This window comes from Colletotrichum orchidophilum (assembly GCF_001831195.1).
Source record: "Colletotrichum orchidophilum strain IMI 309357 chromosome Unknown Scaffold_98.1, whole genome shotgun sequence".
In the NCBI taxonomy this organism is placed as follows: domain Eukaryota; kingdom Fungi; phylum Ascomycota; class Sordariomycetes; order Glomerellales; family Glomerellaceae; genus Colletotrichum; species Colletotrichum orchidophilum.
The window spans coordinates 127,339-140,004 of record NW_019173054.1 but is presented as its reverse complement, the minus strand read 5'-3'; the positions used below and the strand labels follow the sequence as shown (position 1 = coordinate 140,004).

Here is a 12,666-nt window from a genome sequence, read left to right as displayed (position 1 = left end):
AATTATAAGAAAAAATTTTATAAAATATTTCCGACGATAATTATTTAAACTTATTAAGTTATTATATTAATATTTAATTTAAAATATAGTTTATTTTTATTGTATTTTATTTTCGAATTTATTTTATAAAACGAGGAATATCGATTTATATAAATTATTTTTATAAAAAATTTTAAATTTATATTACGTTTAGTTTAAAAAATAATAAAAGAAAAGTAATAGTTAATTAAAAAACTTTTTAATTTTTTAAATAAGTTTAATAATAATAATAGAAATAAGGTTATTTATTATATTTATTTAATACGTTTATTTTACTATTTTTACTTTTATATTTTTTTTTATTTAAAGTATCCTTTTATTAATTTTTAAATAAATTTACAATTTTATTATTATAAAGTTTTTATTCTTTAAATTAACGTTCGTTTTTATTTTTATTTAATTTAATCTTAAATTTATAAATTCTTAATAATTTAAAACTTATAATCGACGTTTTATTTAACTAAATTAATATATTTATTAAAAAAACGGGTTTAATATTATTTATTAATATAAATATATATATAAAAATAAAAAGATAAAATATATATTTTAATAAAATCGTTTTAATAAACTACGGTTTATTAAAAGTATAGGGTTATATTAACGAAAATCGTAAAAATATAATTATAAATAAATAATTATTATTAAAATAAAAAAAAAGAGCGCTTAATTTTTATAACGGTATATTAAAACCGAATATATTTAATATAATTACGGGCTAAGCCTTAGTTTTTTAATATATCCTTTATATTAAAAACTTATATTATTAATTAAAAACGTTATTAAAACTATTAGCCGCTGGGTTAATATTAAAGCCCGCGATATTTATATTATTATTTAAAAATAATTTTTAAATTTTATATTTATTTAATAGGATATTTATAATATTAAAGCTTTTATAAATAAAAAGAAATTAAACGGTTATTTATTAATAACCGTTTTAATAAAGCTTTTTAATAAGCAAAAGGTGCTTTATATTATAAAATAAATTAATAACGAGCCTAACCGGTTTATTAATTTAATATAAATATTTTTATTTTATTTTTTAATATAAAAGCGTTTCTTAAAGGTAATTAGTTTTAATAATATATATAATACGAACCGTTTTAAGTTTTTGTTATTTTAAACTATTAATTAAATATATATTAAATCTATTTTTAATATAATATTCGGCCTTATTAATAATAAAAGGTTAAAAAGGTTTTAATTTTTTATAGAAAATATTTGTTAATTAATTAATTAATATTCGATTCGCTTATTAAATATTATTATTATTAATTATAATAAATAAATAAAAGCCGCCTTAACTTATAAGTTTATTAATATATAATAATAGCTCTATATTTATTATATTATTTTTAATATTATATTTAAAACTAAATAAAAATAAATAAAAAAAAATAGTTAAAAAGTATTAATAATAACTTAGATTATAAAAACGATATTAAGTTTTTAAAAATATTAATAATAAAATTAAATAACGAGGACTAAATATATATTTATATACTTATTAATAATTTAATTTTTTATATATATTATAAAGTTTTTATAATATAAAAACTCGTTATTTTTATTAAGACCGAGGTTATTTTTAAAAAAATATAAAATAGTTTTTATAAAAAGTTTAATAATTAATAGTTAATATTATATTATTTTTATAAAATATACCTTTTTATTAAAACTTAATAAGCTTATTATTATATTTAAAAATATTAAAATTTTAATATTTATATTATTTTAAAAACCGAGTTTAGTAATAATAATATTAAAAATTATTTTTTTAATAGTTTAAGTTATTTATATCGACTTATTAATATTATATAAAATATAATTTAAGATTAAGAGTTACGGTTTATATAGTTTTATATAAAAAATAAAGTATTAGCTACTTATTAATATATTAAAATTAATTCGGAATATTTAAATAAATTTTAAAATATATTTTTTTTAAAGTATTTAAAGTTAATTATAAAGTAATATTAAATAATAAAGATAATATTATTAATTAGTAATTATCTACGGCCTTTTTTATTAAAAATTTTATAAACGACTATTTTATTTTAATATAGCTAAATATTTTTTATTATTATATTGTTACGACCCAATACGCATTGCCAGACCAGGGCCCTGCCCTACAGGACCTACGGCGGCTACTATACTATATATATAATAGTGAGAACCTAGACGGCCCCCCTCGGGACAAAAGAACTATAAATAAATTATATAACTATAATCGCACGATAAAATAAAAAACAAATATCCATAAATAAATAAAACGGACGATTATAAAAATATAAAATAAACGACCGTTCGGTAAACGGTTAAATAATAATAAATAAGATATTATAAAAAATATATTTATAATTAAAATTTATATATAAAATAGCCCGAGCTAGGCTTAAGGATAGACTTCTATAGCTTTTTTAATAATTAACTTCGTATTAAATCTTATGATTATTTTTAGTTATCTTTATTAAGAACTTATTTAATAAGACTATAATTAATTACCGAAGCCTTACTTACTTTATAACTTATAGATAATAGCTTCCCTAAAGCTATTCCTATAACGACTATTGTTTATGAGTATCGTAGCCTCGATTTTTATTAATATAAACCTTATTATGATTAGCCGACCGTAATATATATAATCTATATAAAATTTATAACCAAGTTTTTTTTATAAAATAAAACGTTTATTTTTATTAAAAACTAAAAAAAACGTTTTTAAAAAACTTATATTATCGGATTTTAAATTTTAAAATTATTATATTTTTTTATAATAAGCTAAGGAATTTAATATAATTTATCCTTAATCGATTAATTATATAAAAGGATAATAGTCTAAAGGCTTAGTATAAAAAAACGTTATTAATAGTTTTTAAAATAACTTAATAAGGCCGTTTATTAAAAAGCCGTAATAAAACAATTATTATAAAACTTATATAAAAGAAAAAGTAATAAAAAAGTAATTAATTTATAACCTTATTATAACCTTAAACTAAAAATTAATTTAATAAACTTAATATAAAGAAATTTATAAAAATATAAATTAATAAATAGGTATTATAAACGAGTATTTAAAAAAAAAGGTACGAATAAGAAATATTAATTAATAATAATAATAAAGCCGTTTTTTAATGGACGTGATTATTTAAATAAGGCTTTAATAAAATTTAATATTAATTCGCTATTTATTATATATTATAATAAAAAGATATAAAAAGCATAAAAACTAAAAATAAATATAATATAATTTAATATAAAATAATTTAAATAAATATGTTGAGATAAAAAAATATTAATAAGGGAGCTTTTACCGCTTTTAGGATAAAGTATTTATAGTTTATATATTTTTTTAAGTTAATAATAGTGTGTAGCTGTTATGCCCGTATAAGAGTTATACCCGTATATCAATTATTTATACCCGTATATTAATTCCTATTTAATAAAGATAATTTTTTTAAAAAAAACCGTAATTTTTAAACGAATTATTAATTTAATTAATTAAAGATTTTTATTATAACTTAATAATATATAAAATATAATCAATTATTTTTTTAATAAACGTAACGTAACGTATATTAAAATATAATAAATTAAAAACTTTATATAATATTAATTATAATTAAAAACTCGTTTTTAATATAAAATTAATTATTAAAAAGTATTAAATAAAGATTTTATAATTATTTAAGTTTAGTTTATTTTCGTACGAAATACGATTATAAAATATAAAATATATAATTATAATATTTATAATTTTAATAAAACGGGCTTTTTAATAAGAATATTTTTATATATAAAAGTTATTATAATTTTTAATTATTATAAAAAGTTTTATATAAAATAGTTTAATAATTAAAAATAGGTTTTTATTATTTAAAATATATATAAATAATTAAATATTATTTTTGTACGTTATTATAAAAAGTAAATATTACTTTTTTTTATAATATATTAATAGCTAATTCCCTTTTAAATAGTATATTTATTTTAATAAAAATAAATAAGTTATAAATAGAATCGGCCTAGATTAACTAAAATATTTTTAAAAATATATAAAATTTTATGTGAAAAATATTAAACGGTTTTTAATTTTTAATAATTATAATAATTATAAATTAATTAAATTTAATAATTATTATAAAAAGTATAGTATTATCGCTTTTTATATATTTTTTTATTTATTATATAAACTTTAGCTTTTTAATATTAATTATTTAAATTTATTAAAAACTTTATATAATAAAAAAATTAAAAAAATAATATAAATATTAATTATATATATTATTAAAAACGACTTTTTTTTTTATTTTTAAAATAGTTTTTTTTTTATTTTAGTAAATAAAAAAAACGTACGAGCTAGTTTTAAATAAGCTAAAATTTTATTTTTTAATTTAAAAATAATTATTTCTTATTTAAATTTTAAATTAAAAATGTTAATATTATTTAATTTATACCTAAGTAATTAAGGTTTTTAAGATTTAAAAATATTAATTATAATATATAATACCGTACGAAGCTTTATTTTATTTAAAAAATATATTTATAATTATTAATATAACTTATTAATATATTTATATAAAGTTATTAATTTATAAAGTAAAAGTATTAATAAATTAATATATAAATTAGCTTTTATTAAAACTAAATACTACGGGCTTTATATAATAAATAAAATATTAAATAAATACCGGAGGGCTAAAAAAACATAACTATATTTTAAAAACTTATTTAATATTATTAAAATTAAAATAATCTAAATAAAAAAAAGGGTTATTAATATTAAAAATAAAAATATATATTAAAAAAATACTTATATAAAAAGGGTTAAATTATATAAATAATAATAAATAATTATAAAAAAGCTAAATATAATATATAAATATGTTAAATAATTTTAAAAACTTTTAAAAAAAAGGCTAATAAGTAGTTTTAATTAATTTTGTATAATATAGCTTAATTAATTTATATAAATAATAAGAGGGTATTTAAAAATGGCCCGCTCGCTATAATAGCCCGTTCGCTATAATAGCCCGTTCGCTATAATAGCCCGTTCGCTATATAAGTACGTTATAGATTTCGATATTAAAAAAGGGAATTGTTATGCGCTTTTGTGTGGTGAGAATAAAATAATATATTAATGCCCTTTCCTAAGATTTTCCTATAGATTTCTTAGCGAAATCTCTTAGATATATTATAAAAATTCTAAAGGAAACCTTTAAAAAATCTTGAGGATTTCCTTGTGATTTCCTTTAAGGAAAACGGAGGAAATCTTAGGGATTTCTTTGCGACTTTTTCTAAAAAAAACGGAGGAAATCTTAAGGAAATCTTAAGGAAATCTTAGGCTTTTTTAAGCGCTTCTTCTAAAGGAAATCTTTAGGAAATCTTAGGAATTCCGCGGCCCTCTTTTCCTTAGGCAACCGTATATAAAAGATGGGAAATCTAGTTATAAACCGTAATAGGAATTAATATAAAAGTATATAGAATTAATATAAAAATATATACTTTATAGCAGTATATATATCTACTATTTTAATTAGCTTAAATTTATAATATATTTTTATAAAAGCGATAAAAGTATTTATAATGATATTTCGATAATTTAATAATTTTAAAGCTTTTATTAAATAATATATATTTTAAATTATTCTTTATAAAGTATTTATAAAGTCCTTAAGAGTAATAAAAAAATAAATAAATTATTATTTTTATTTTAATTATAACGTTAATTTATAATAAATTACTTAAGTAATAAATAAAATAATATAATTATAAATCTTTTTATTTACCGTTATTTAATATTATTTTTATTTATTTTACCGCTTTTAAATATTAAATTATAACGGCTTTTTATTTATATAATTTTTTATTATTTTCTTTTTATTAAAAATACGAAATTAACTTTTTATTTATTATTAAAATTAGTTTAGTGCTTATTTAAAAATTAAATAACCGGCCTTTTATAAGCTTTTAATTAATAATAATTTATTATAGCTTCCCGGCAGGCGGCTTTATTAATAATTAATTAAGCTTTAGCTATTTTATATTATAATGATTTAATATTAAAATTATTAACCTTATTAAAATAATATAAGCTTTATAAAAATTTATTATACTATATTTTTTAATTTATTATAAAAAAATATTATAATTTTTAAATTTAAAATCCGATAATAAGAAAAAACGTTATTTAAAATTATTATTATAAATAAACCTTTTATTTATTAAAAATCAACGATTTTATTATTTTTAAAAAGATTTTATAATAATATAAAATAGTAAACTTAATTAATATAAAATAATTATTATTAAATTTTTTAATAAAAAATAAAAACGGTCTTTTTTAAAAAAAAGTATTATTTTATATATAAGCCGGTATTATTTAATAATTAATTTAAAGAATTTAATAAAATTATAATTTAAAATTTATTAAAATATTTTAAATAAAAGTTAAGATAATTTTAATTAATAAATATTTTATTTTATATATAAACTTAATAAAAGTATAGTTTTTAATTATTAATTATATTTTATATAACGTCGACGAGCCGATATAAATAATTAAAATTATTAAAAAAATAGTTTTTAATATTATTATTATTTAATTTAATATTAAAAATAATACGAATATTAAAATTTTAACATTAATAAATAAAATAATAAGCTTATTATATTTTTATAAATAAATATATTAAATATAAATATTATAAAATCGGGCGTTAATTATTAAACTTATTATAAAACTTTTTTTATATTATTTTAAAAAATTACTTTATTTTAATAAAAATAATAAGCTTTTATATAATAAATACCCTATAATAAGTAACGTACATACATAGCGAGTCGCCCATTATAGCGAGTCGCCCACTTCTAAATACCCTCCTACTATTTATGTAAATTAATTAAGTTATATCGTACGAAATTAATTAGAATTATTTATTAGCCTTTTTTTTAAAGGTCTCTTAAACTATTTAATATATTTATATATTATATTTAGTCTTTTTATAATTACCGTATTACCGCCCGCGCGATTTAACCCCTTTTATATAAATATTTTTTTAATATATATTTTCGCTTTTAATATTAATAACCCCCTTTTTTATTTAGATTACCTTGGCCTTAGTAATATTAAATAAGCTTTTAAAACGTAGTTATGTTTTTTTAGCCCTCCGGCGTTTACTTAATATCTTATTTACCGTATAAAGCCTACGGCACTTAGCTTTAATAAAAGCTAATTTATATACTAACTTATTAATACTTTTAGTTTATAAGTTAATAACTTTATATAAATATATTAATAAGCTATATTAATAATTATAAATCCGTTTTTTAAATAAAATAGAGCTTCGTACGGCGTTATATATTATAATTAGTATCTTTAGGTCCTAAGAGCTTTAACTATTTAGGTATAAGTTAAATAGTATTAGCGTTTTTAGCTTAAAATCTAAGCGAAAAATAACTATTTTTAAATTAAAAGGTATAATTCTAGCCTATTTAAAACTAGCTTATACGTTTTCTTTACTTATTAAAGTAAAAAAGGCTGCTTTAAAAGTAAGAAAGAAGTCGTCCTTAGTAATATATATAATTTATATCTATATTATCTTCTCGATTTTTTTACTATATAAAGCTTTTAGCAGGCTAAAATAATTAATATTAAAAAGTTAAAGCTTATGCGATAAATATAGAGGTATATAAAGAGCGATAATACTACGCTTTTTATAATAATTATCGAATTTAATCAATTTATAACTATTATAATTATCGAGGATTAAGAGCCGCTTAATACCCTTCGTACGAGATTTTATATATTTTTTAAAATACTTTAACTAATCTAAGCCGATCTTATTTATAATCTATTTATTTTCGTTAAAGTAGATACGTTATTTAAAAAAGAATTAGTTATTAATATATTACGAAAAGAGGTAATATTTACTTTTTATAATAACATACGGAAGTAACGCCTAGCTATTCGTATATATACCCTAAATAATAAAAACCTATTTTTAATTACTAAGCTGCTTCGTATAAAGCCTTTTATAATAATTAAAAGTTATAATAACTTTTACGTACGAAAATATTCTTATTAAAAAGCCTATCTTATTAAAATTATAAATATTATAATTATATATTCCGTATTTTATAATCGTATTTTATATAAAAGTAAATTAAATTTAAATAATTATAAGATCCTTAGTTAATACTTTTTAATAATCGATTTTATATTAAAAACGTATTTTTAGTTATAATTAATATTATATAAAGTTTTTTACTTATCGCGGTCCGATATACGTCGCGTCGTATTTAATAAAAAAGTAATCGGCTATATTTTGTATATCGTTAAATTATAATAGAAATCCTTAATTAATTAAGTTAATAACTTATTCGAGAATTACGGTTTTTTTTAAAGAAGTTATTTTTTTTAAATTCGTACGAGTTTTATATTGAAATAATAAGTTAATACGTTAATCGTAAAATACTATTTTTAAAATATTATAAATAAAAACTATTTTTCGTACGGATAAATTTAGGTCTTTTTTAATAGTTTAAAATATAAAGATAATACGATTTTTATTTAAAAAAGAATCTATAATCGTACGTAAAAAAAAATAGCTATTAAAATAGAAGGTATAAAAGGAAAGGAAAGTAGGCGACTCGCTATAATAGGCGACTCGCTATGCATATACGTTATATAAAATAATTTAATTTATTATTATATTAATATAAACGTAGTCTTTTTTATTAAGCTTTATTATTATTTATATTATTAAATAAAAATCTTTTTTATTAAACTTATTCTTATTATTCTTATTACCGCCGGTTTTATTTTATTTTTATTCAGGTTTAAATATAATATTAAAGTTAATATAATAAATATAAAGCTATTATTAAATATTTAAAAACTCTTTATTAAGTATAGCTTTTATTTATTATAGTTTATAATAATAATTATAAAGCGATGAATTAAATATTACGTAATTAATTATCTTATATTTTTAAAAAGAAATCGAAAGCTTTTCAATTTTTTGTTATTAATAAGACTAAATATTATATTATAAATAAATTTAAAATACGTTTATTTAGTTATTTAGAATAATAAAAGCTTAAAGCGATTAATATTATAAATATTATTAAAGCTAGTTACTTTTAAAAATCGCTTTTATATATAAAAATAATAAAAGAAATCTAAATAAACTTAATAAAACGGTCTAGCTTATTATTAACTTATTTAATAATATAAAAAATCTATTATTTATTAAATAATTTAATTAGTATAACTTTTAATAAATAGCTATTTAGCTTTTTTTAATTAAAATATATTTTAATATTAACGTACTTTACTAATCAGCCGCGTATATTAATTAGCCGCGTACTTTTTCTAACCTTTTAAATATTTTATAAGTTTATATAACTATAACGTAAAATATTAATTAACTCTTATTAATATTTGAATTATTAAACGATTTTATATTTTTAAAATACGTTTATATATTATAGCCTATTTTATTATATATATTATAACGCCGTTAAGCCGACTAACCCTTTTTTAATAGACCTTTTTTTTTACTTTTTTAAAATATTAAACGTTTTTTTTTACCCTTTTTTTTTTTAATATAACTTAGGATTTTTTTATATTAAATACTTTTTTAAATTAAATATATATCTTTTTGTTTTTTAATATTTAATAAACGTTATATTAATATTTTAAAATATATATATTTAATTTATTAAAATTGTAATTAAGTACGCTATTATTTACGTATTTTTTATTAACCGGTTAATTATTTTAATTATTAATATTAAAAAGCTTTTTTAATAAGTTAAAATCCGAGTTTTAATAAAATTAAATTATAAAAACGCTTCGTAGCAGTTAAAAAGCGTTTATAATTATTAAATTAATAATATTAAAAGGTCGATTATAAAAAATATAAGCGTTTATATATATATATCGAACTTTTTAATTATATAATTTAAGTTTTATAATAAAATTTTAGTTTTATAGAAAACGGATTTAATATTTTTATTTAAAAAGATTTTATTATAAACCTTATAGAAAGTAATAAAAAACTCGGATTTTATAATATAATTAATAAAGGATTTAATAAATAAGTTAATTTTATCTTTATATACGTATTTTAAAAATAAATAAAACGTAATATTTAATAAATAAGATAAATATAAGGGTATATTAATAATTATAATATTATTTTATTTATAATATTTATCGAATTCGGCTAATAAATAGCTTTTATATTTATTAATAATAAATATTTAATAAATACCTTTTATATAGGCCCGAGTATATTTATCGAAATACTTAATCTAATTTAGGCTAATTTTATTATTAATCTATTTATTAATAATTAGTTTAATTACTTAGTCGCTTAAGAAACCGGATCTTACTAACTAATTAATAAAATAATAAGACCTTTAAACGATTATAAAAAGTAAAATATATTACCCTTTTAAATTAATATATTTAATAATTTTAGCTTATTCATAGTTACTAAGTTAAACGAATTTCGCTTTTCTATATTTATTAATACGTATAACGATTATTAATTTGGGAATAATGCTTATTATAAAGCTAGTTTTATCGAAATTATATAGATCTTTATTATTAATACCGTATTTAATTATTATATTATTTAATAACGTAAACTATTTTAAAATAATTTTTAGATCTTTTTAAAAAGCCCTTTAATAATTATATAAATAATTAAATTTAGTTTTTAAAATCGGCTATAAATCGATAAACTTTTTAACTTAATACTTCTTAATAAGCGTTTTATTTCGTATTTAAAATAAGAAATTAACTATATCTTTTATATTAATAAATCGTAAAAAAAATCCTTTAAAATCTTATTTAATAACGTATTAAAAAAGTATTTTTTCTTAATTAAATCGAGTTTATATTATTAAAACTAAATTTAGTCGCGGCGTAATCGATTATTTATTTTATTATATAAAGTATTTTTAAGGATATTATATATTTTTATAATACGTTATATATTAAGTTTCTGACTTATAATACGTATAGTTCGGATTATTTTAATAATAAAAATGATCTTATCTTTTTAAATATAGATTAATATTATAGTTATTAAGTTATTACGTATTAAAAATTTAAATAGTTAAGAATAAAGCGCGTTGTAGAAAAAGTATGCGGTTGATTAATATACGCGGCTAATTAATAAAGTACGTTATAAATATTATATTAAATAAATACGGAATTTAAAGATTATTTTTATATAATAATACAGACATTATATATTTAAATATTAATATAATAGCTTTTATTTTTAATAGAGTTTTTAATATAATTTTTGATAAATTAAATAAGTTTTGATATAAAAAATAAATAATATTTCAAAACTTAATTAATATTATATTAATTATAATAAAGGTTTAATAAATAATATAAAAGCTATTTTTTTTCTTTTATGTTTTTATAATTATTTATTATTAATAATTATATTTTTAAAACTTTTATTATTAAATATTTATATTTTTTAAAAAACCGGGTTTATTAAATTAATTATATTAAGATAAATATTATATAAACCGACTTATTTAAAAAATATATTTATATTATTTTATAATATTAAATCCGTTAGCTTTTATAAATATATTAAATTAATTAAAAAAAGCCTTTAAAATAAACTTTAAATTACTTAAGATCGATAAATTTAAAATAATATTTAAAAAAAAAGATTTTTTAAATTAAATATAATAAAAATTTATAATTTTAAAAAATAATAAATTTAAAAAAAGTTTTATTATAAAAATAAATATAAAAATAATAAGTTTATTTAAAAACTTTATATTTTTTATTAATAATAGTTTAGTTTATATTATTAAAAAAAGGTAATTATTAATTTTTTATTAATATTAATAACTTATTAAATAAATTTAAAAATATTATTAAAATATTTTAAAATAAGTTATTAAAAATCTTAATAACTATTATTAAAAAATAATAAACTGCGTTTTAATAAAATATAAAAGAAAATAATATATTAAATATTTTATATTTTTTTAAAAAAGTAATATATAAAAGAAAATATAAATTTAAAATATTTAATATTAAAAAGAAGGGTATTATAAATAAATAAAAATTAAAATAATATAATAAATTAAAAAAAAAGTCCGTTTTATTAAAAAAATAATATTTAAAATAAAATTTTAATTCGATTTTAAAATAATAAAACTAATAACAAGGGAATTAATATAAAAGCATATAGAATTAATATAAAAGTATACACTTTATAACGGTATATATATTTACTATCTTGATTAGTTTAAAATTTTATTTTTAATATACTTAAATTCTATTGGTCTACTCTTATATATTCTCCTTATTCTAAATTTCTTTTATTATTATAGTTTTTATATTTAATATTAACGTATATTATTTTTAATAATTAAACCCTAGCGTAATTTATATTATTAAGCTACGGAACGTAGCCTTAGTAACGTAATATATTTTTTAAAATATTAACGTATAAATATATTATTATCTTTTTCTTTAGTTAATAGCTATTTTAATATTAGTTAATTTTATAAAGTTAGCGATTTTTAATTATATAATAACTTAATTAACGACTTAATAATTATTATACGCTT

At 15.3% G+C, this 12,666-nt stretch overlaps 2 protein-coding genes across 2 annotated transcripts; both read right to left on the bottom strand.

The window, feature by feature from the left end:
* Positions 1–10,017: 10,017 nt before the first annotated feature.
* On the bottom strand, positions 10,018–10,203 carry CORC01_10172 (uncharacterized protein; the record flags this gene model as incomplete). Its single annotated transcript, XM_022621801.1, has 1 exon — positions 10,018–10,203. A coding segment is annotated over one exon (186 nt), but the record flags the coding sequence as incomplete, so codon positions are not given.
* Positions 10,204–10,551: 348 nt separating this feature from the next.
* CORC01_10171 (transposase) lies at positions 10,552–10,701 on the bottom strand (the record flags this gene model as incomplete). The annotated part of the gene is made up of 1 exon (XM_022621800.1): positions 10,552–10,701. A coding segment is annotated over one exon (150 nt), but the record flags the coding sequence as incomplete, so codon positions are not given.
* Positions 10,702–12,666: the final 1,965 nt, after the last annotated feature.